Genomic DNA, 26201 nt, shown 5'->3' with positions numbered 1-26201 from the left:
CTACCCCTTATCCTGACGGTAGTTTGCAGTTTGCACACGGCATTAGACTGGGGGAGTGAGAGTAGCCTTTATTCGTTTCCCGAGTTTTTAACTTGCAGAGAAAGAATAAATAATAAATAAAAAAACAACGAAAAGCTCAGTAGAAAACCCTAGTTCTCTTAAGCTGTGGATCTCTTCAGATCCCACCCGAAATCTTCTTCGTTTGATAAATCAAGGTCAATTACCTTGATTTCACTTTACAATTTTATCATTCATCTCTGATTTTAATCGAAGCCTCACAGTTTTTCATTTTTTTTTTTTTTTATCTTCAGTGTTTCTTCAGAATGACTCAAGATGTGGAGATGAAAGAACAACCAGCTCCTTCGAATTCTGTTCCATCTAATGTTCCCTCAACTTTGCATCGTAAGTCTATCTAAACTGTTAAACCCTAGTTTTTGATTTTGCTGGTTCGATTTGTTAATTGGGTTTTAAAGTTAGGGTTTGAATTTGTGAGTTTATTTTTTGTATTTTAGATTTGAAAGAGATAGCGGCTATAGTTGAGACTGGTGCATATACTAAAGAGGTTCGAAGAATCAATAGAGCTGTTCGACTCACACTCGCATTAAGGAAGAAACTGAAGACTTCAGTTGTCTCTTCGTTTCTCAATTATGCCCTTGCTTCAGGTTCAGAGGCACTCATTCGATTGCTTTCTTATCTTCCGAAGGTAGTTTACAAAACCCTTTTGCTTTTTATATATTTGTTTTGGTGAAATTGTTCTTCTGTGTTACAGGGTTTTTACTGATCTTGTTTAGGAAATATCTCAAATTTTATTCAGTTGATCATCACTTACCCGTGTTTGCTTAACATATGTTTGTTTGCAAAACAACCACTAGGTTGCAGTTCTGTAGACTGTGGTGTAGAATGGACATAGTATAATTGCTGCGGGAAGAGTTACACTATGATAGTTATGTTAGGTAGTGTTTATTTGTATGATCGAATCAGGATAATACATAACAAATACAAAACATGCTGTTCCATTTAACCGTTTGTTAAAATCGAATTACATTTTTGTTGACAGTATGCTAGTTAGGTTTGGCGATTGTTAGTTATTGATGAGATACCTATGTGTTTGATGGGTATGCTAGAACTATGAATACCTAAGGAATTGATTTTAATAAGTTTTTAGTTAAATTGGTCCAGAATTTGGGATACAGCAAATATTGGAGTGCTAGCATAACTAGGTTAGTGTGTAGGAGGCTTTGAAGGGAAAACTCAGTGACGGGCCTTACTGTACCAGTTTTGAGTTCATTTCAGTAAATTAATCAGTATCTGCTTTGGGAATTGTTGCATTAACTTTTCAGTGAGTTGAATGTAACACCAAGAAGCATATAGGAGTTAGGACACAAACAGATCATTCCAGTGTTAATACATGTTATATGTTTTAATCTAGTTTAGAAAAGAGGAAAGTATAGAAGTTTCAGATGGACTTCGTCAGGCAGGGGTCTGTACCATGTTCATATTTAAATATGGTGTTAACTGTGTCCTTAGAATAATGGCTCATCTTAATTGACCTTGGAGTTGAGTCCTTGTATCGTATTTTTGGATAGAACCTTCCTGATGCTAATATAAACCGGTGGACTGCAGTTACACTGGCATGATGTGTCACTTCAGTCTCCTCCTTGTCCAGTCCCCAAACTTATGACATTGGGAGTCATTCAGATTTAGAAATGTGTAGCAAATTGGCATGCCCACCTGGCCACCCATGTTTCTTCCTTTCAGCAATTAACTTGTGGGAACCTCTTCATACCCTCCTCGAATTAATATGTATATGTGAGAGGTAGACTCTACACCCAATGTGTGGCTGCTGAATGATGACTGCTCAGCATCAACGTTGTCGGTATAGCATTTGCCTCATAACATCAGCCTGAGTCTGTAACATTAACACTATCAACCTCCCTCACCCCTGAGGTATGCACCCACCTTGATCGTCTATCAAATGCTGGCATGACCATTGCTCCCTTCAGGTTAGGGGGATACTGGCGATAAAGTTGACCATAGTTGTTCAAGTTTTAGCAGACTGAGTGTAGACTTTAGTTTATGCTGGAAAATTATGTTTACTTAATGGCTTTAAGGTTTTGAGTCATGGTTTTAAAACGTTCCCTATTGTTGTGGGGTGAAGGATATACCCAAGGAGATACATGAGTAGGTCATATTGGAGACTCTTGCTTAATGGTTTAAGATATGTATCTTTCTCTGCTGCTACCATTGTATCACATCCACAAGGCATATCACATTGATCTTAAATGCTTGCTTATTTGGTTGCAGGAAGATGACCATGACATGGAAGTTGATACTGCAATATCTGCAACACACACCCCTGCTAAACACTCTCCAGAACTTGAAATTTACGCATACCTGCTTGTTCTGATATTTCTGATTGATCAAAAGAAATACCCTGAGGTGAGGCAGACAGACTATAAGTACATAATTTTCAGTTTTTTTTTCTTCTTCTTTTCTGTCTGTATTTTACTCCAGGCTTAATGTTCTATTGGTTGGTTGCCTTTGGTGTTTACTGGCTTTAGGCTAAAGCTTGTGGGAAAGCAGGTATTGCTCGCTCAAGGAATATGAACAAGAGAACCATTGATGTTCTAGCATCGAGACTGTATCACTTTTACTCTTACTGCTACGAGATGACTGGTGATCTTGTTGAAATCAGAGGGTGAGTCATTATTAGCACAATTGAAGTACATCTGAATTATTTATCTCATTTTTCTTTGGAATTACAATTTCGATGGTCTTTCTTTACCAGAGACCTCTTGAACTTGCATCGGATTGTCACTTTGCGTCGCGATGAGCTTGGTCAGGTAAGTTTCCAAATAAATTAGACATTCTATGTTATGCTAGGTTCCTTGAGTTTGAGTCTAATTAAGTATATAACATTGAACTGCAGGAAACACTACTCAACTTGCTACTTCGCAATTACCTCCATTACAACTTGTATGACCAGGCAGAGAAGCTGAGGTCAAAGGCTCCCCGTTTTGAAGCTCACTCAAACCAGCAGGCAATTCCTGTTTCTTTCCCTTTAGTCACACATTCTGATTTCCTTTGAATATCAGTTGCATTGATTTTCATTATAAGAAGCTACATTTTTTTTGGTCTTAGGAGCTTTACAGGTGTTTTACATGTTCTTCAAATGTGTAGTGTGTAAAATAAATGACGTATCTTCCTTTTTTTTTGGTCTTAGGAGCTTTATAAACGTTTACATGTTCTCCAAATGTGTAAAATAATTGATGCACCTTGTTTATTTGGATAACTTTGATGCACATTCACCCAAAAGGGGAAGTATCATGAAAGGTTTTTGTGTACTAGGTCTTAATATATCAGACATGTGAATACATATACCATTTCTGAGGCAGGTTGTGCGGTTATGGTTAGGGAAAGCCTAGGTAGTCTACATAGTAAGTTGTAGTATAGTAATCATTAGGTAAGTGAGGTACTTGTTGTCAGGTTATTTAACTGTACTTTCTTTCTGCAGTTCTGTCGATACCTTTTCTACTTGGGAAAGATTAGGACTATTCAGTTGGAGTACACTGATGCTAAAGATAGCCTTCTGCAAGCTGCTCGTAAAGCTCCTGTTGGAGCCCTTGGCTTCAGAGTTCAATGCAACAAGTGGGCCATCATAGTTCGATTGTTGTTGGGAGAAATACCAGAGAGAACTGTGTTCATGCAGAAAGGCATGAAAACAGTTTTGAGGCCATACTTTGAGCTTACAAATGTGAGTCCGACTTGTCAAACTTGCACTGAATTAGTTATTGCTTATTCTGCTCATGTTGGTTACATGCTTGCTTATTTTTTTCATTCTCTTTTTTCGGTGTCTATTTAATTTTGTATGTGTAATTTATTCGTGACCTGTTATCAAACCTATAAGAACTTATAAAATTAAGTCACACTACTCGATTAGATGGGTGCTCCTGTTAGAGTTATTCCTCCTAGCGATCCCATCATATTAAATGTTACTGTTCACATTATTTAAGGATTTTTACAAGAGATCTTCAAATTTTCTTTTGGTTTTCAGGCTGTTCGTATTGGTGATTTGGAGTTGTTTAGGAATGTCGCGGACAAGTTTGCAAGTACTTTCAGCGCAGACAGGACTCACAATCTGATTGTAAGGTTGAGACATAATGTCATCAGGACAGGGGTTCGCAACATAAGCATCTCTTATTCCCGCATTTCACTTGTCGATGTTGCTCACAAGCTGAGGTTGGACTCACCAAACCCTGTAGCGGATGCTGAGAGCATTGTAGCCAAGGCAATCCGAGATGGTGCCATTGATGCAACTTTGGACCATGCAAATGGGTGGATGGTATCAAAGGAGACTGGAGATGTTTACTCCACAAATGAACCTCAATCTGCTTTCAACTCGAGGATTGCCTTCTGCCTCAACATGCATAATGAGGCTGTGCGTGCTCTGCGATTCCCTCCAAATTCACATAAGAAGGAAAAGGAAAGTGCAGAAAAGAGGAGGGAGAGACAACAGCAGGAGCAGGAGCTTGCAAAGCATATTGCCGAGGAAGACGATGACGAGTTTTAAACCCCACCTTGTTAAGTTGTTACCGAGACAGTACCATTCCTTGTATTTGTTTTTGTTCAGCTTTTCCTTGAAAAATTTCATCCCCAAGAGGGATGCTATATTACTTTCTTAATACTGTTACTCAGGATAGCTTTTCTTTAACTTGTACTTGTTCTCGATCTTATTTTTTGTTTTATAGTTTCAAGATCTGAATCTAGTATTGTTGTCTGATTATTAAGAGTTTTTCTTTTCTAATTCCGGACTTCTAAGTTCTAGTGGTCTATGGGCTTTTGCTGCTCTCCCTGATGTTTTGGCACTAATAGGACATCTATGCGCGTTTTACTATTCTCATATATTAAAATGTTTCAAGATGGGTTGTTCTTAGAAGTTGTGAAAGCAATTTGTCTTCTTCTATGAGCTTAGTCTTAAAACTGGAAATTTGAAACCTCGGATATAACAATGTTCCGGGAAAATGCATGCTATTGAGTTTGAATGTATTCGAGAGAGAACATTTCAGCAGCGCAGGGAGTTGGATATTGTTTGATTATTGAGTAGAGTTTTCCTGAGGTGCGACTTGGACTAGGCATTCATGAAGAAACTGTTAGGGCAGTGTAGTGTATTGTATTGTTTCAAGAATTTGCAAGACCCTAAGCAAGAGCCTCATGCGGCCTTTGATTTTTCTTTTTTAAAGAAAAAGAAGTTATCAACAATCAATGTCAAGTGGTGTTAGTCCTTTTCTTGGAAGATGTTAAACAGACGTACAGAAAAGGTACTTATCAGGAGCCCATATCCACTCTGTCCTCTTTCTCATTGTCCCTCTGCAGATTGGTAATTTTTTATTTTATTTTATTTTCTTTTTCTTTTGTTTTGTTCTTATAAATGTCTATTAGTGAGAAAATTCCCTCTGCAGATGGCAATTAAACACCAAAAATGCAGTTCATTAAACTGTAAGTCACAAATGTAAAAGTTGGCTTTAGAGAAACATGAAATATCACCACCGACAAATGATCTGTCTTGCATGTGTTAAGATCAAAATGATAATGGTACGAGAGATGTGGGTTCTTAGTTCGTCCCATTAACACATTATTGTGCAACGACCGACCTACAGCTGGCCTAAAGGGGTTTTAGTCCGGGTAGGCTTTCCGGTCCACAAGTCAATCTTTTTTTATTTTTGCTCGACCTAGGCTTCCAGCCTGGATCTTAAAAGGAAATTTACCTTTTCCGGGTCCGTCCATGTTATTGTGTATGTGGCACCGAGTACGTACGGCTAGCATCTAGCTAGTATTTACTAAAACTATTCCTATATACAGATTCAACTTAATTAAGACTCGATCATCGTCGATCCATCCATTATATATACACATCTCTGCTCTTATCGATGAGTTGTGAAGTTTTAAAAGTAACACCAACCTCTGATGAACTTGTACGTCTTATGGTACATTGATTAATTAATCATGTTGATGCGGTTGGTACCCGATTAATCATTACACAAAAAAGTCTAAGTTTGAGCTTAACCCACTCTCTTCGTTGTTTATTTAATAGCTTTAGATTGCAGGAAGAAGGGATTACAGATCTGATCATCTAAACTTAATTAGTTAGTTATATGTTTATAATTAAGAAGCAAAGCACATGGCTGATGCCTGTTGTTTGACTCCAATCCACTCTCCCGCCCCTTGCAAGTTGCATGTGTTATCCATTAACTGCTCAGAATGATAGAGTTGTGGCAATTGACAAACAAATAGAGCCTAACTTTGTTTCCTTTTAATCTGTTATGATTGATCGAACTGCAATCATTTTTATCAAAAATCAGCATTGGATGCATATTTTTCAGGCCACTAAAAATAACTTTCAAATGTTACAGAGGAGTAACTAAACTGATTATGGACTCTTCATTCTTGCTGTCCCCGTACGTTGTATGAAAATCTTCATGGACATTATCTTTGTTGCGTATTAGTTGCATTTGTTGGTATCTGATTCTGACCTTCTCTGTTTGTGTTAGACCAGATGGTTCTCATTTTATTTTGGCTTATTCTTGACAGACTGTCTTAGTTGTACGGATACCTCTTTTATTGTTCTGTAAGTTGTAAACACATGAGTCACGTGTTTGTCTTTGTCAGGTCTATATAAGGACCTTGTCTTGTATCTTTCAACTTTAACTTTTACCTTCAATACAATCACTACTCTTACATGGTATCAGACACCATAAAAGAATTCTAACTTCTCTCTGATCCTACCTGTTTCTCACCATTACACCTGCAATTTTTTTCTTCATGACGAGATCCACACAAACTACTCAACCTTCTTCCGCTGCATCACAACAACAACAATCTCATCGTCAAGTATCAAATCTTGATATGTTTCCACCTCTTACATCTCCAAACAGATCTTATCAACCACCACCACCACTACAACCTTCTTCATCTCAACCACCGCCACCACTACAACCTTCTTCATCTCCTTTATCTTCTCCACTGGTTAATTCTCATGTTTCACCACCAATTTCTCAAAGATCTCCACCTTTTCTTCAACACACACCGATACAATTTCCATCTTATACTTCTGCTTTTCAAAACTTTTCTCAACAATACAGACCTTTATACCAACCGACATCACAACCAACACCACAGTTTACCTCATTTCCCCAATCTCAACCTCAACAACCACAAATTCCACAACAACAACCATAATTTCAACAACAAACCTATCATCCTTTTATGCTTCCAAGTAAATTTAGTATTCCTTTTCCTAATATTGCAAATTTTATTTCAGAAAAGTTAAACAATTCCAATTATCTTGTTTGGAAAGATCAAATGGCCTCTATTTTGATTTGTACGAATCTCTATGGCTTTGTTGATGGTTCTATCACTGCAGAAGAACCTTTCGTCATGATCAACGACACTCAGGTTCCAAACCCTAACTATCTTGAGTGGTTACAATTTGATAAATTTGTTGGATCTTGTATCAATGCTTCTGTTGATAAATCTTTATCATCAGAACTTCTTGGAAAAATAACAACTAGAGATACTTCGAAACTCTTTACTGAACAATTCTTTGCGAGGAAATCAATGCTTAGATCTCAATTACACTCCATCAAGAAAGTATCATCTACTGTTAGTGAGTTTCTACATCAACTGAAAACTATTTCTGATGTATTAGCTGAGATCGGAGAACCAGTTTTAGATTCAGATCTGGTCATGTATGCTCTTAAAGGACTAGGGAGAGAGTAGATTCATTTTGTTGTAAGTGTTCAAAACAGAGAACCTCCTCTTCCTTTCTCTGAATTACGTTCTCGTTTAATCAGTCATGAGCAATTTTTAAAAGAGCAAGAAACTGAGTCATTCTCTTCTCTCGTCACTGATCCAACAAACTCAGATTTCTTTGTTAAAAGGAAAAATTCCTCTTCACATTCATCCTTTCGTAAACCTAGTATGCCTCCTGGTTTTCCTCCATTTAGCAGCTCAGTTCCATCTCAATTTCATCATTCATCATCTAGTTTCAAGAAGACTGAATTTAATCCAACTCAGAAACAAGTCATTGATTCAGAGGTTCCTTGTCATATTTGTTATAAAGTTGGTCATTTGGGTAATACATGTCGTTTTAGATATATGCCCTCAAAGAATAGTGGTCCACCATCCTACAAAGCTTTTCTTGGCCTTGATCTCAATGCTGGAAGCAACATGGATTCTACTCCTTGGTTTCAGAATGAATTTGATTATAATGCTCAATCTTCTTCTTCTCCTGGTTTTGAATCTGGAGGTTATTGAGGACATACTTCTTCTGGACCTGTTTGGATACCAGATTCTGGTGCTTCTAGTCACATTACCAACACCTCAAGTTTGTTGACCCAACCTACTTCTTATTCTGGTTCTGATCAAGTAATGGTGGGTGATGGTAAGCTTCTACCTATTTCTTTAACAACGTCTTCTACTCTTTCTACTTCAAATACTACATTTCAGCTAAATAAAGTGCTTTATGTCCCTCACATTCAACATAATCTACTATCTATTGCTAAGTTTACACTGGATAATAATTGTGCATTTATCTTTTATTCATGGGGCTATGAAATAAAGTCATTGAAGAACCATCATACTCTGGCTAGTGAAAAAGTACAGGATGGTCTATACCCAATCAGAACTAGTTCACCAGCTCCACATGTGGCTTTCTCTTCCATTGTGGCTTCTTCAACTATCTGGCAATCAAGATTAGGCCGTCCTGCTTCAAAGATACTTCACAAATTAGATGCTGCTGCTGCCATCAAGATGTCTACCAAGTCTGTTAATTTTGTTTGTGAATCTTGCCAATTGGGTAAAAATAAATGTCTTCCTTTTAAGTCTACTGGTTCTATGTCCAATGCTCCTCTTGTACTAGTGCATTGTGATATATGGGGACCTGCTCCAATGCAATCGCATTTGGGTTTTAAGTACTATATTCTTTTTGTAGATGATTGCACAAGTTTAGTTGGATTTACCCTATGAATAATAAAACAGATAGTACTCAGTGTTTCAAAGCGTTTAAATCTCTTGTTGAGAATCATTTTAATATGAAAATTAAACACTTTCAATGTGATGGAGCACTTGAGCTAACTAAGGGTCCATTCAGGGAGTTTCTTGACTGCAATGACATTGAATTAAGAATATCTCGTCCTTATCTTCATCAACAAAATGGCTCTGCAGAAAGAAAACACAGGAATGTCACAGAAGTTGGTAATACCTTATCTTTTAATGTTTCTCTGTCATAAAAATTCTGGTTTGACTCCTTCTTGGCTGCTGTGTTTCTTATTAATAGACTTCCAACCAAAGTTTTATATTATAAATCCCCCTATGAAGCTTTATATCACACCATTCCAGATTACTCTATGCTCAAAGTGTATGGTTGTCTTTGTTATCCCAAATTGGTTCCTTATAGAAAAGACAAACTCAGTCCAAAGTCTTCATCTTGTGTTTTCTTGGGTTATAATAGTCATCATAAGGGTTATAGATGCATGGATTTGAAGACTCACAAGATTTATGTCACTACTAATGTAGTGTTTGATGAATATAAATTTCCATTTGCTGCTTCTCCTTCTACAATGGTACAACCTAGTGTAACTATAATTTCAGTTGAGCCTTCTTCTGCACAATCTGTGGACATTCTACCATCATCAACTTCAGATGACTCAAGTTCTAGTCTTCCTACTTCAGCAGATACTTCAACTCCTTCTTTGCCAGATATTCCTTCATCAAATGAGGCTAGTTCATCTGATACTTCTAATGTCTCCAGAATGCACACAAGATCAAAATAAGGTATTTATTTACCTAAACAACTTTCTAAAGACTTTGTGGCAAATAATGCTCTTAAACACCCAGTTCCTTTTGCTCTTCTTAGCAAAGTAAAACCAATATCTGATCCCAAAACTTTCAAGGAAGCCATTAAGAAACCAGTTTGGATTAAGGAAATGCATAATGAATATGAGGCTCTTCATAATAATAATACCTTTATTCATGTTCCTTATGATCCTTCCATAAAATTTCTTGGTTGTAAGTGGGTTTACAAAACTAAGCTTAATGCAGATGGCACCATTGAAAGGCATAAGCTAGGCTAGTTGCCAAAGGGTATCATCAAGTTAATGGCATTGATTTTGAAGAAACCTTTAGCCCTATTGTCAAAGCCACTACTATTAGATGTGTTCTTAGTCTTGCTCTATCTCAGAATTGGTCTCTTAGACAGTTGGATGTAAGTAATGCCTTCTTACATGGCCATTTATCTGAAACTGTCTATATGGAACAACCCCCTGGGTTTGTAGATCCTAAGCACCCAAATCATGTATGTTTACTTCAAGAATCCCTCTATGGCTTGAAACAAGCACCAAGGGCATGGTATGAAAGGTTCAGCAAATATCTTCTAGCTTATGGCTTCTTGAATTCTGTTTGTGATACTTCCATGTTTATTTATCAAAAAGGAGATGCAAGAATGATATTGTTGGTCCATGTAGATGATATTATTCTAGTAGGATCTTCAGATGCTCTTATGACTTCATTCATTGCTTCTCTCAAAACTGAATTTTCCATGAAAGATTTGGGTCCTTTGCACTATTTTTTAGGCATTGAGGCTACATATGATTCTGCAGCTAAGAAGTTATTACTGACACAAAACAAGTATTCCTTAGAACTTTTAAAGAAGCATGATATGATGGGTTGTAAACCATGCAAGACCCCAGTTGCTCAAGGACAAAGAGCTTCAGTATGTGATGGAACACTCGTATCTGATGTTGCTTCTTATAAAAGTTTAGTGGGTAGTCTTCAGTACTTGACTCTCACCAGACCAGATATCACTTATGCAGTTAATTATGTGAGTCAATTTCTATATTGTCCAACTGATGTTCATCTCCAACTTGCTAAAAGGATATTGAGGTATATCAAGGGATCACTTGGTCAAGGGCTTACTCTTAGTGCAGGAATTTGTTCTGAGTTACAAGCTTTTAGTGATAGTGATTGGGCAGGCTGCCCTGATACTAGAAAATCTACCTCAGGCCATTGTATTTTTTTTTGGTGGTAACCTTGTATCGTGGTCCTCAAAGAAGCAGCAAACTATTTCTCGTGCTTCTACAGAAGCAGAATATCGTGGCTTAGCTAATGCTGCTGCGGAGATCTTATGGCTGTCATATTTGTTTGAAGAATTGTCAGTTCATCTCTCCTTGCCTTGCAAGTTATTCTGTGATAATCAAGGTGCTGGAAGTCTCACTGCTAATCCCATTTTTCATGCGCGCACCAAACATATTGAAGTGGACTATCATATGATTCGAGATCTTGTTCGATTTGGTTTTCTGCGAGTCTCCTACATTCATACTTCTCATCAGGTGGCTGACATATTCACTAAGGGACTCTCCAAATCTCAATTCAGTCTGCTTAAGTCCAAACTTATGCCTGTTGTCCAGACTTCAGTTTGAGGGGGGCTGTTAGACCATCTAATGGTTCTCATTTCATCTTGGCTTATTCTTGATAGACTGTCTTAGTTGTACGGATACTTTTTTTATTGTTCTGTAGGTTGTAAACACATGAGTCATGTGTTTGTCTTTGTCAGGTCTATATAAGGACCTTGTCTTGTATCTTTCAACTTTAACTTTTACCTTCAATACAATCACTATTCTTACAATTTGTAAAAAGAAACCTAGCGGTCTTGATCGGTAGTTGACTTCTCAATCATAATGTACTTCCTAAGCAATTGAACTCTAAATTTTAATCATCAAGTTGATGTATTTTAATCCATAAACATAATCAAATACCATGTTCACGGAGGTTAAGCCCACCGAAGTAACCGCCGGAATTACTCGATATACGAGGGGAGATTAAACCTGAACCCTCTTATTTTATGCTCATTTATGTAAACCGATCCTTTGGTTCTGCATCTAAAGTTCATAGATTTTCCTTAAACAATTTAATTAATTTTCCCGCTCAATTAGTTTGGCATACTAGTTAAGAGAGGAAGCATGTGGTAGAAGGTGAGTTAGACCCTTAGGAATTGGCTACAAATGCTGCGAAAAATATAATACAAAGTAATCAATTACTTGTCTTATCAGAAAAGTTTAATTATAATCAAGATTTATATGGAGATTCCATTTAGTTGGTTAACATATCTTGATTAATACATAATTACGCAATGAACAGTTCTCCTGTCTCCCTCTCACGTGCAGTCAACTCTACTTTGACTTTCATTAGCTATTTATCAACTTGATTCTGCAGTAAAAAAAAATTGTTGGGTTTTCCCGGGAGATATGGCCAATGTACTGACCTTTTTTTTCCTTCTTTTCTCCGAAGTATAGAAACTTAGACACCAAGGTCTCAAAGAAATTTCGTCTTTAGATCAACAAAATTGCTGGGTAAAAACTCTTCCAAAATCGACATGGACACATAGAATTTGTTTTACGAGGTCTTTTGGCATTCATTAAGGATCTACCATCTCTCATGTTGAGCTTTTGAAATAGATTTTAATACAGTTTTTCTCACGATTTATAAAGGGGATACCAGTCTTATTAAGTGCTGATACCATTTCATCGATCCAACGGTCAGGATGGATGGGATCTTTTTGTCCTATTTGAAACATTATCAGCACTTAGTAAAAATGGTATCCCTTTTATAAATCATGGTTTTTCTTTCTACTATGTCCAGATGTCTATCGCCGAATGTAATAGAGAAAAATGAAGAACATCCATATAGACCATATGCGTCAGCAATGGATACGCACGTAAATTTGTTTTTACTCATTTGTATACATAGTACGGTTCAACCAGACTTGTACCTTCTAAATTTTGTAGTAAATCCAACCACAATCCAAGGGGTCACACGCTAAGTTTAGACAGATCGATAATATAATATTAGTAGTAGTATGCATCCACAAATCCAACTTTTGGCCGTCTCCTTATTGAAATTTGATTCGGATGTACAGTTCATTCATCTCTCATACTGCGAAAACATCAAAATCTAACTAAAAACTTGGTGCACCAGAGCATCTCCATCCATGGATCATAAAAAAGCAAAACCAGCATATACTTCCACGAAACATATATAGGAATGGCAGGATCTCTAAAAGTCTTGTGGGGTCAGGTGTCCCCGCGATCCTCCCAGTCCCTGGATCAGACGGTGGTTAGCAAGAAATGACAAATGTGCATATGTTTAGTGATATTGCTAGATTATCAGACAAGTAAGTTCCTGTTAGACGAGTAAGATTCAGACAAAGTCATGGCTAAAAAACAAGCTTAGCGAGCTAGATCATGTCACTCAGACACCGTCAACATTCTACTGCTGTAGATAAAAAAATATCATATTCATGGACATGTGCAGGTAGATGCATAAATTATGGTTTTGTTTGCTCATAATAGTAGAAAAGATCATTAATGTCCCCAAAAAAAGACCATGTGAGATGTACCATTTCCCCTCTCTTTCTTCAATCAAAGCAAAACAAAATTATTCTGATCTGATGGATGTATATGCATCATGCACATCTAACCAAGCCAGCATGCAATTAATTCCCTTTTGCAGATCGGATAGCAACAAAACCACACACATCAAAATGGTGTCCTATAGTTTTTGATTCATCCACGACTCTTAGAGTCTAGAGAGAGTGATAGAGGAGGGGTCTGAGCATGTGGGCTTGTTGTTAAGAGAACGTGAGAATAATTGAATGTGACCTCAGAGATGATAATTAATAGAAATAGTTTGCAGTTGTAGCAATATCAAGGGAATTGATTGGCAAAACAATAAAAAAAATTTCTTCTACTTTGCAGTTTCTCACATGTACTTGTTTTTCATTTCAGAGTTGATTTTCTTTCACCTATTTAAAGACCTACAAAGTCGTTTCTCATAGTGTAAGTAAGCCATTACCCATCTTCTTCTTCTTCTTCTTCTTCTTCTTCTTCTTCTTCTTCTTCTTCTTCTTCTTCTTCTTCTTCTTCTTCTTCTTCTTCTTCTTCTTCTTCTTCTTCTTCTTCTTCTTCTTCTTCTTCTTCTTCTTCTTCTTCTTCTTCTTCTTCTTCTTCTTCTTCTTCTTCTTCTTCTTCTTCTTCTTCTTCTTCTTCTTCTTCTTCTTCTTCTTCTTCTTCTTCTTCTTCTTCTTCTTCTTCTTCTTCTTCTTCTTCTTCTTCTTCTTCTCTTCCTTTTGTCCGAAATCTTAACTACTTTCTGATTCTGAAAATGAATCTCATGATTCTTTCACTGGTAATTGTGTTCGGATTGAGTTATGGGTCTATCCATGTCGATGGATATGCAATTGGTCCATGGAAAAATGCACATGCTACATTTTACGGCGGTAGTGATGCCTCAGGAACAATGGGTATGTTGATTCTACTGATGCTTTCATTTTCTTTTCTTTTCCTGGTAAGGTTGGTGTGAACGTTTTGGATATTGCTCTGAACAGGGGGAGCTTGTGGGTATGGAAATTTATACAGAACTGGTTATGGAACAAGAACGGCAGCTTTAAGTACTGCTTTGTTCAACGATGGGGCTTCATGTGGAAACTGCTATCAGATGACTTGTGATTATGCAAATGACCCTAAGTGGTGTTTAAAAGGAAAGTACATTACAATCACTGCAACTAACTTTTGTCCTCCCAATTTCGCTCAAGCAAGTGACAATGGTGGATGGTGCAACCCACCACGCGAACATTTTGATATGGCTCAACCAGCATGGGAGAAATTTGCAATTTACAGAGGCGGGATTGTTCCAATCAAGTACCGCAGGTTTGTTACTTTGATCTCTCATCTTTTCCATCTTCAACAATGCATCCTTGTTCCTTACTAGTGTATCCGTCTTCAATCTCACTAATGTGGGATCATCCATTTCAACAATAACTCAAACGTTTTCTGGGTTTATGCTGCAGGGTTCCATGCAGGAAGAAGGGAGGGGTTCGGTTCACAATCAACGGAAGAGACTACTTTGAACTTGTTTTGATAACTAATGTTGGAGCGGCCGGATCAATTGCGTCGGTGCAAATTAAGGGTTCAAAGAACGGTCAATGGATGCCGATGTCCAGGAACTGGGGAGCTAATTGGCAATCCAACTCCTACCTCAATGGCCAAACACTGTCCTACAAGGTCACTACTACCGACGGAGTTACCCGTACTTTCGACAATGTCATCCCGTCTTCTTGGACATTTGGTCAGACCTACAGTACCTCTGTACAGTTCTAAGCTCCCCAGGAGCTTAGAATTGCAGGGTTTCAAGCTGGCAGAGGCGTGCTTCTTTTTTTACTGAAGCAGCCCGCCATTGTTAATGTGTCACTGGATGAGTTACAGACAGGAACATTTCATCCCATCCTTGTGATTATTAAACATGGATTGGGAACTGTCAATCTGGGGTTATTAAGAAACTTGGATCTCAAACAGTAAGACACAAAGCTTTAAACCCAAAAATGATTATTAGTATTATGGAAACCTATTTTTGTTTTTTAAGGATGAAATTGTAGATTACAGCCAATTTTATAGTGCACTGCAATGTTTTCCCTTTCATTATTTGTCTAATGTAACATGATTTCTCATAATGTTCTGTTTTATCCTAAATGAAAAAGGCTTCTAAAGAAATCTTTATCTGTTTCATCTTAAAAAATGTCTGTAACTGAGGTTTCTTCATTTCCTGTATTTATCAGTGGCATTCTTCAAGTCTCTAACAAAACAAAAAACTAAAATAAAGAGGGGTCTAGTTGTCAGATGGTCACAATCATTTACATTTTCGATTCCTAAATATGTGTCATACATGAATTGTTCATTAAAAATCCTGCACAGCGCTTCTGATTGTTGTTGTTAAGGTTCTTAAGGATCAGCAATGCAGACCAATGAGTTTTTGTCTACCCAGGGCACAAACTAATCCATGCATTGGCAGAAGAGTATGCCTATAGTAACTTATGATAACTAAGAAACAATGCCTGGAAGAGTTTAAACATTCAAGTGGAACAATTTTACAGAATAAAAACATGTCAAATTGAATCATTCCGTGTTTCGAAAGAAAAAAGACTACCATCATACAAGAACTGTACTGATCCTCCATAAGAAAAAAAATATTTAGAAGCATACTTTAAAAGAGGGTAACATCATACAAGAATTGGGCTGATGCAACAATAAGAAAAGATTGTGTATAAGAAAAGAAATATTTAGCGGCATACTTTCTAGATGCCTTTCTAATAAGTTGCAGAGTGGGGTATAGCCTAGGTTATATTGCACAGGGGTATTATGTATCTTTGGATTTGTTCACCTTTCATATTGTTGGGAAAATTGGCACTACGAACACAGCGGAATCACAGGATCATAAAGAGCAATTGGTGATTTGAACCAAACATGAGAGAAATAATAAGATAGACAGAAGATGAACAAGCACACAACCACAACACAAGATTTACGTGGTTCACCTTTACAGGCTACATCCACGGCCAACACCACCATAAAACTTCCATTAAATCAAAGACCATTACATGCTCTTTACGCAACCCAAGACAAGACCAAAGAGTTAATATGACATACTCGAGAATACCATTGAAGAAATCATAGAAACCAACTCTCTAAACCATTCTCCAAACCAGCCTCCTGTCTTCTCTTCTACACCGTCTTCATAGTCGCTAGTAACAGAGGAGCAACATGAAAACACTAGAAATTAGGTTTAGGGCAAAGTCCCAAACCCCAAATCCTAGAACACCAAAATCCTCTCTCTACAAGTTTTTTCTCTCGCACCGATATTGACCTTCACGTTAACACGTGATCCTCCCAACAAAGAGACAAAAAACCTAACCACAAGGTTCTACCACTCTTCTAGGTTGGATGTCTAGAAACTTACAATTCTAGTCATATATATAGAGAACACAAACTTGATCACCAAGTATTAGTCTCCAACTTGGAAACTATACTCTTTCCTAAATTCTATACCACCTAGATTAGGAAACCCACCCAATGTGGAAAAGGCCCAAAACAGGAAATCCACTTATTTCCTAACACATATGTACCTTCTTTTGATTTTAGGAGGCTCTAGCTAATCCAATGGAAGCTTAAGACAATCAACTTTTGCACATTTGATAGCTATACAGCTTCAAACTCACTAAATTGATCCGTACCATCTCGAATCTGTTTATCTTGTCTGAGAAACTACTACTTTGTAAGTTAACCTTCCCTGATTAGTTACTGAAACTTAGTGTTTCAAAGGTTCAGGTTTCAGAACAGTAGGAGTCACATGTCACCGAGCAGAGAAACCAGTATTTCTAGTATGGAAAATGTTAGTATAGTTATATGAGTTCTCTTACGAAACACACATCATCTACGTATAGGGGCAGCATGACAGTTCACGAATGCTAAAACAGAGAATTAAAACAACGCAGTGACTTCGTTTGTCACCCAATTTAAGTTTTGTAGGCATCACGAGTGTTCAAAAACTACAAACACGAGAAAGTCAAGGACTTGGTTGCTTGAAGTCCTGGAAACATTAATCAACAGTTCATTATGCCAGTTTACCAGCCACATCATGGGTTGACAATGTAGGTTTAGAGAATGCCAGTAGCAAGAACAATGGTGGCTAGAAAATGAAGAGGAGAAATGACGTTGAAGATGCTCATATTAAACTCAAAATAAAGAAAGGTGTGGGAATACCTCAGCATTCCTTTACCAGGAATGGTAGTCTTGTTTTTATAGATGTTCCCGAGGCTTGGCTCCTAGGGGTGTAAATAATACCCGAAAATACTCGGTCTGCCTGTATCCGCCCGAGCCCGCCTGTACCCGAAGTAGCCCAAAGCCTGTTATGGCCCGTCATGGACCACCCGATCTGGCCTGGATTAATTTATTGGGCGGTCTCGGATTTTGCGATTAATTATGATGCCCGGCCTGGTGCCCGACCTGAAAGTCTTATATGTGCCATTAATCATTTAATATCCTCTTAAAAAGACTTAAAAGTTACAATTTTATAATTGTCAATTTTGTGTCAAGAAAAATAAAATATATAATTGTTTTTTTACTTATAATTAACCTTTTCAAAACATTAATGGTAATATATTTTCTTATTAGAAAGTTTATTGTACTCTAATTAATTATTTATTATAGGCTAAAATTAAAAATTTGTCAGTGTAATTTAAATATAAAATAATACTATCACTTATGATATGCGATGTTGGAAAGTAAAGGATATTGTATTTAATACCGTTCATTTGAAAATTTAAACTTAAAAGAAAAAAAATTCAAAATAGTGGCCTGTCCGGCCCGATCTGGTCTGCCCGTATAAAAAGCGGGCTTTGGGCGGTCTTTGGGTAGTAAATTATCTACTTGTGCCCGGCCTGTCCGGCCTGAATTTGTTTACGGGCTCATAAATATTAAGCCTGACCTGGCCGACCTGTCTTAGTTTTTGGGTCGGGCGGCCCGGCCTGCCCGAATTTACACCCCTATTGGCTCCTGATGCTTGAGCTTTGAAATTTTTTGTATGACCTAGTTTTTCACTGTAATAATTATGCTTTTGGCTTGCAATTCAGTAATGCTGAAGAAGAAAATATGTATCGGACTACAAAAGACTTCATAAAGCTCCACATCGGTTTCACTTCAAACTCATCAAACGCTGAGCAAGCTCCTTTTCACCAATTCTACTGAGGAGCACAGCTACATTATCAAGATAAGGAGCTTTAAACTGGATCCTTTTCTCAACCATTACATTAACTACATTTGCAGCTATATTACCTTTTTGAAAAACTCAATCAAAAGAATCGAATAAATATCTGAATCAACATGTGTTGAGGAAATCTTTCTTTTGCATCTCACTGTACCAGTCCAATGCTTCAAGAACCTTTACTGTAAACAAAGTTGCTTAATAAAAGAAATGTATGCCAACCCGACTGGCCTGATTCCACTTGCCAGCGTCTGCTTGAAGAGTTTCTCTGCTTCTTTCATATTCGTAATTTGCAATAAAGCCAGAGGTAGATAACTGTAACACCCTTCAAGTGTAACGCTTCCATCTGCACCCACTTTGTCAATCAGCTTATAAGCAAGTCTATAAGGCCGTCATTGCATAGACATTTGATCAAAGTACTAACTGTAATACGATATGCAGGACAACCTTGGCTACCCATTCGTTCAGAAAGTCTGACCGCCTCACTTGCCCTACTTTGCTCACAAAAACTCTGTATCACAGAAGTGTATGTAATGACATTAGGCCCGAAATCTTTACCTTCATTTTCCATCTCACCTAGCAACTCCAATGCTCTGTCGAAATCCCCAGTCTAACAAACCGCATCCAGCAATGCAGCATAAGCAACGACATTCAGGTAACATTCATGACTTTTCATAACCTTAAACAATTGACGCGCATTTTTTTAACTGATCTGCATTACAAATTACAATACCCCTTAATCATCGAAGTATAAGTATAAGTTAACACATTCTTACGATTTACACATTGACACTCATTCTTTCATTAAACTCACTAGCCAAATCCATTTCCTCTTTCTCACAAAAAATCAAAATAACACCATTATAAGTAGCCTTTCCGGTCGATATTTAAACTCCCCCATTTTTTTTGAACACCGTTAAGGCTTCTTCAGCAAGCTTAGCTTCTCTACATAGATTAAAAATGATCTCAAATGTCTTAACAGAAACCAAACAGACCTCATTTCCATAAATATCTAAAACAACAGCCAAGGTTTTTTTCGGCTTTTGTTCAAACAATTTATAAGCATTATTCTTAATCATGTTGAAGAGCAGCCTAAATAAAAAAAAACTAAGACCTAATAGTGATCTATCTGAAGAAAATTTCCGCATAATTTCTTCAACAATAGAAGAATTCAATTTTACCTTAGTTTGAGCTAAGGCTTTTTTTAAATTCCTTCTAGTCAAAAGCTTCCAGTGTTGTTACTATCAGAACTATTCCCAGTGAGCAAAACACTAGAGCTTTTAAATAGATATAAAGACATTGAATGGATTGGCATCAGAGCAATTCAATAAAACTAAACTAAGGTTTAAGCAAAAATTGGTGACTGAAATGAAACCCTGATAAGAAATGAAAATGGTGATTGAAACGTACCCATTGCAGTGTCCAGCATTGCTAGTCCGCAGCAACCCATTATGCTTATGTTTGAAGTCTGCTTCCTGGTAGTATCCCGTCGGTCAGCAGAGTTCGCAAACAAGGCTTGCCAAAGCTCTTGTGTATGGTCCCAGTACTCTTACCGGTCTTACCAGCAGTTAGCAGAAAAATTGCCTGATTGACCTAAATCATGACTCATTACTGATAATTTTCTTTAAAATAGATAATAATGCAAAAAAAATAAAATAAAAATTGCAGTAAAAGTGGGAGTCACAATGTTGAATCGCTCAATCTACATGTATAAGCTTAGCAAAAAACCGAAAAAAGAAATTTTTTTTGTAAAATGATACTGATAAGCGACTTAGTATTTCCACACTAACTCAAGGTACTGACATGTGCAGAAGGACTAGGGTACAAGTGTATATGCTAGTTACTTAGTGTTAGCTGCTTTACTAATTGCTGACTTTGAACTTGGAAGTAAAGAGGACATTTCATTTCATTACTCAAGTTCTATATCTTTTTTACACAACCACTCAAGGCTATTTATAGCCAAACTCAAAAATCACCCACACAATAAGGTGTTGCCAGACTCAAAACATGTGGCATCAAGTGGAGTCACTAGTCAGTTTAATGTTAATCTAGAAGTGGATTAATCTTATCACTAAGTTGGGCGGGTCCCACGGAATAATGTGGTCAGCCACATTTTCAAATGCCAACAATACATTACACTCCCCCTTGGATGACCACAGTTGTAATAGTAAAGTTCTCCCGATTCTTCTTAAGGCGAAAAAAAATGGTGGGCCACCCACAAGGCATGTTCACACAACACTGGTAGATTTAGAGTGATGATGGTCGTCACGAATATTCTCCCGTCGCCGAAACCGTGTCAGGAAAACCATTTAGGAAAAAACCTGAACTTGAAGTGAGCTTGATCACCGCCATGAAATGCTTCCTCTGTCAAAGTTGCGTCAGGAAAAACCATTTAGGATAAAACCCGATCTTAGAAAGAGGGTGGTCGCCGCCACAAAATATCTTCTTTGACAGGATTTACGCCAGGAAAACCACTTGGGATAAAACCTTAGCGCCGAGAAATACTTCCACCATAAAAAATTGCGTTAGGAAAACCACTTGGGGACAAAACCTGAACGCTTGTGCCAGGAAAACCGCTTGGGACAAAACCTGACCACCAAAATTCAGAATAATGCCGACGTCGAAGAGCATGTTGCCTCGTTAAAAACCTCGTCTGGAAAACCACGTGGGACAAAACCAGACCAAAGGAAAAGAGTACAACGGACGTCGCCCAATGACAGTGCTGGATACGTATATGCTGCCTCGTTAAAACCTTGGCAAGAAAAACCCCTCGGGACAAAACCTTGATGAAGGAAAAAGAGCACAACGCGTTTAAGCTCAGCCAAAGATTCTACGAGTTTACTCCTCCTGAAGCATGACTTCTTAAAGCGGTTGGTGGTGTGGACATTTTACAACCTTTAGAAAAACTGCTCTACTAAGTTCAGTTTATGGAGGATTGACTGCCAGATTTTGCGCCGGGTGAACAATCGCCATTGTACACCTCGCATTTAAATCCTCCGCCCATTGCACACCAAATTCAGTTTTCCGCTTTAACTTCAGGCATAACAATGAAAGGCCTTTTGTAAACTCATAAATACCATAGAATCAATTTCAGCCTCTAAAAGTGTAACCTGCAAAAGAAAAGTTGAAAAAACAAGATAATGCATGCATTATATTCGTATATGGTACTTCTGGACCATAAAGTATTATTTCGACATACATATCATATAGATCGATCACTTCCCATTTTGGGGAATCACATAGTAATGGTGTTAATTTTGGTAGCACAATAAGTATTACCAGTATCAAAAGTTAGATACTCTAGTCTGTGCTAGCATATTCTCGAACTTCTGGCCGAGAAATATTTCAATTTCGACGAGATCTCACAGTTTAGTTGAAGTGTGGATTTTAGCGCTATTAAGTGCTCGTTAAGAGGCCAAGGATGATACCATCAACTTATCCGGACTTTAGTCATTTTTCAACAATTCAAAACACACAAATGATTGTTCACAAAATTCTCCTCTTCTAACTGGTGATTATGACTTGATTTCAAGCCTCACATAGTTCATAAAGTCAGGTGGCTGCCTGAGTTGGAAACTCGAATCCTTCAGGGATTCATCATATTCACTAGTCATAACAAGATGCAATATGAGTCCTTCATGGAATACCACGCTAAAGTGCATCTATATTAGGATAATACTGTTTGTTTTACAGAATCAATCCTGGGGGGTTCAGCAGGAAAAACCCTTAAATCGCACCTTGAGCGATTATATTACTCTCTCTGCGCTTCATCTCAAACACCAGCCTGTAATATTCAGGCCTCATGATTTTTACGGTGTGAGTCGGATCCGAACTTTTGCTCTTTTTCGAGAGATTCCATCTTCTACCTTAGTTTGAGGTAACATGTCATATGCCTACCAATCACAATGTCGATGTTCCTCTACATAGGGGTACACAACCATTATTGTAAACAGTAATCGACAATCATATATGATCTAACACATTCTCTATTGCATGCACATTCAAGAAAATTTTACAAACTGGTACCAGCGCCACTTCAGGGGGTTTATCATATCCTCATCTTCAATAAGGAGTTTCAAACTTAGAGAATGTGGATCATATTTTGATAGTCTCCACGAGCACTATCTGTGTCTCTCTTCAAGAGCACTACATATTAGAAAAGTGATTGGAATTTCTTTTAAGAGGTATATATGAGGCAGTTATTCAGGCCTCAAGCGTGTTTTAACACACGACTTTGGTTATTGCGAGATGCATGATTTAACCTGTTGTGACAAATTCTCGTGTCTGCATCCTCAATCAAGTGACAAACAATATTTTTCCAGAACTACTGCAGTTATTTGTTTTAATCATGAGTAATCTCCAACACCTCAATTACATCCAATATCTTGGTATGAGAAAAACAAATGAGATGTTTCACGCCAATTCTTGTGGCAGCCAAACTTTGTTTGATCAGGATAAATACTTAATCAGATAACCTGTTGAATTGTCAACATTGCTTACTGCAATCTTTAGGTGGTGTCTGTCATCTTTATGACTTCAAGGGAAAAGTCCTTAAATTTGTCGACATAATACGTGCCATCTTCAGGTGGCAGTCTTTCTCCCCCTGGTTAAGGCGGGAAAACATTTTAGGTTATCATAATTTGCACCATCCTTTTATGGTGACGTTTCTCCCCCTGACTAAGGTGGGAGAACCTTTAAGGTTATCAACCCTACTCTTGCCAAACTTCTGGTGGCGGGTTTCCATGCCAACTTCTGGTGGCATTTTAGTTTTCCTGATCATGGCGGAAACATTATTATCTCATTTCTGGAAACTTCTGGTTCCATAATTGCCTGATTTTCAAAGGAAATTCTGCTCATGATAGTTTTTGGGTAGTAACTGTAGGACCGATAAGAAATGAGACATTTCACGCCGTTCCATGCAACGGCTTACTTCCTCCCCCTAACGGCGGGAATACAGTCTCATCTTTAATAAGACATTACCACTGTAGGGTTTTGAATGTCTTATGAATTGAAACCAACATATATATAGTTCGGTGACGCCATGGGCCAAACACGTAAATTTGAAATGTAAGGTTGCTTCCCAATCCGGTATTGATGGTAGATAGTTGGTCGAGAAATAAACTAAAGATGCTTAAACAAAGAACTCAACTATACCATGTTGAGTACGCACATGTGCTACATAGTTCTCGACATAATACCAACTGAAGACGAAGCATCAAAAGTCTGTCAATTTACCATTAAAATAAATGGACTTGATTGGAAAGTCCAAAAATGGATACGCAACCACAAGATTTGCACAAACAGTTTGGCAAATTATGTGTTAATATGAAAGATACCGTTCAACGGTGCAAGGCCTCTACTAAAAAGTATTATATAAAGATGATAGCTCAAATTTTACTCAGTTGACCAGGTGTATCTATCAATACCACAAAGTATTGAAAAATTGTTCATAGTGTAGGGTGAATAAGTCCTACAAATGTCACCAAATCCTATGCAGGAATGTTGGTGATTCAACGGGTTACCATAATGCTTATGTTAATGCCATTTAAATAGAAAAATATCTCAGGGAACAAGCAACACAATTTACATCCTCATCTACTGGCAGAAGCTTCTGGTTCTATAAAGGATGTCTATGAGCATTTTGTATTGTCTACTCATCTTGGTAGAACTTTGGTGTCCGTATCGACCATGCCTGAGCATGAAAAAAATCAAAGTCATCAGACTTCTGGCTAATGACAATGTGAGATTCTACTTATAGAATTTCACATGCACACCTCGTAAAATAGATAGCCTCAAGCTTCTCTAAACGTGCTTCTAGCACAAAAAAACAAATGAAGTAACACGATACTCCATAAAAATGCTCATTTATCATTTCAAGGTGGTAACGCCAAATATTCTCAAAAACTCAACAGATTCTTCAGGAATCCTGAATAATATAAGGCGTCAATAATGATGATTGTTATACCACCAAAATGATACACGCTCTTCCGGAGCCGTCTATCATATTATTTGAAACTGAAATGATGTTTTGCATTCCCAAAAATCAAACCTCTTCAAGGTTGTAAAATTATTGGTAGTTTGAAAAATCGTGTCTGTTGTTCCGGTTTCTGAGACAGATATCTCTATCGTCTATTTAAAATGGATAGATTACTTCAGGAATACATATCCGTTGTCACAGATAGATGAGAGACAAATATTAATAAATCATTACGCAACCATGGGCTACTTCGGGAATCCAAAATTTTGTAGATTCCTGGAATCCAACTATTTCGATAGGAGGCATTTCTTCTTTAGTCCACTAAACCCGATCCATCTTAATCCCTAGTCCAGCAGGACAAACAATTTAATCGCTAGTCCAAAAAGGTTTGAAAACAGTAAAATTACTGTGCTAACCCTAATAACACGCGTGTCAGAGTCACAAACAAATTAGGCAGAGAGAAAAAACACGCGTTATTCAGTTTCTCCTAGTTTTCATCGACCTTTTTTAGTTTTCATTCTTCTTCATCTACAGTTTTTCATTCTTCAGAGAATACAAAAATCAAAACTAGGTCAGTTCATCTTCTTTATTCAAAATCGAGATCTTCTTCTCCTAAATCGAAAAACGAAATCAAAAAACAAACCAGATCTGTTTCATCTTCGTCAAAACCAAAACCAGGCATCTTCTTCATGAGATTCAATTGAAAGTTTCCAATCGAAAAACAAAATCAAAACCAAAAATGGTTACCAATCGAAAAATTAAACAAATAATTACGGAAGTAATTGTGGAAGAAAGTGCTTCACGCTCAAAAAGTAGAAGAAAAATTGTTGATGATTCAAATAACAAAAAGAAAAGCCTGCTTCTAATTCACCAACAGTACATAATATATCCAACAATAGTTTATGTTTTTTTTTTTATGTATCACATGCTTTTATGCTTTCATGTATTACATAAGGTAAAAGATTTCATACATATTAGTATGTATTACATTGTTTTTTTTTTATGTATTACATGCTTTCATTTAGTAAAAATATTGGTATGTAGTGCATGTTGCTTTCATGTTTTTTTATGTACTAAATGGTTCCATGCTTTCCTAAATATTGGTATGTATTGCGCTCTTTCATAAAAAATGTCCTAAAAAAAGTACATGTCTATATGTACTAGGTAACCCCTAATTCATGCTTTGAATAAGTATCAGTGCATATCAACATGTACATATATATTAGGTACATATCAATATGTATGCTACCTTGCAAAAGAAATAATATAATTGTTTTTGAGCTTATTGATATGTATTGATTGTGCTTATTGATATGTACTGAAGGAGAAAACTGATTTATGATGATTGTGTACTAACAATTTGTCTTTGACCAAATGAACCTGTACATATTGATATGAATTTGGGGTTCATATTTTTTTGAGAATTTTTGTTCCAACATTACTGCTATGAATTTGGGGTTTTTGTCTAGTGGAATATTGGAAGTTTCACAATTTTTTTTCAAGTTTTGGATATATAAATTTAGGAGTTTTCAGATTTTTGCTAAACCCTTAGTTCATGCTTGAATACATATAAATATGT

General features: G+C 37.1%; 2 protein-coding genes and 1 long non-coding RNA gene across 4 annotated transcripts; 2 read left to right on the top strand and 1 right to left on the bottom strand.

Moving 5' to 3' along the window:
• The first annotated feature begins 54 nt into the window (after positions 1–54).
• On the top strand, positions 55–4804 carry LOC113288990 (probable 26S proteasome non-ATPase regulatory subunit 3). The gene is made up of 9 exons (XM_026538150.1): positions 55–215; positions 312–402; positions 513–703; positions 2305–2439; positions 2562–2698; positions 2789–2843; positions 2930–3040; positions 3515–3754; positions 4055–4804. Exons 2-9 carry the CDS (start codon positions 324–326, stop codon positions 4568–4570), a joined length of 1464 nt encoding a protein of 487 aa, XP_026393935.1. The 5' UTR covers positions 55–215; positions 312–323; the 3' UTR covers positions 4571–4804.
• A 9322-nt stretch (positions 4805–14126) lies between these two features.
• LOC113288989 (expansin-A11-like) lies at positions 14127–15599 on the top strand. Its single transcript, XM_026538149.1, has 3 exons — positions 14127–14353; positions 14438–14759; positions 14900–15599. Exons 1-3 carry the CDS (start codon positions 14215–14217, stop codon positions 15207–15209), a joined length of 771 nt encoding a protein of 256 aa, XP_026393934.1. The 5' UTR covers positions 14127–14214; the 3' UTR covers positions 15210–15599.
• A 2921-nt stretch (positions 15600–18520) lies between these two features.
• LOC113286080 lies at positions 18521–20487 on the bottom strand. 2 transcript variants are annotated; one of them, XR_003329094.1, is made up of 2 exons: positions 20056–20487; positions 18521–19590 (listed from the first exon to the last, which is right to left on the bottom strand). It is a non-coding gene; the product is annotated as an uncharacterized LOC113286080 (long non-coding RNA). The 2 variants fall into 2 exon arrangements; XR_003329095.1 differs by having other exon boundaries at positions 18521–19357.
• Positions 20488–26201: the final 5714 nt, after the last annotated feature.

The sequence above is a fragment of the Papaver somniferum genome, chromosome 6, assembly GCF_003573695.1.
Source record: "Papaver somniferum cultivar HN1 chromosome 6, ASM357369v1, whole genome shotgun sequence".
Taxonomy (NCBI): Eukaryota; Viridiplantae; Streptophyta; class Magnoliopsida; order Ranunculales; family Papaveraceae; genus Papaver; species Papaver somniferum.
Note: the sequence above shows the minus strand (reverse complement) of the source record. Positions and strands in the feature narration are given on the sequence as shown.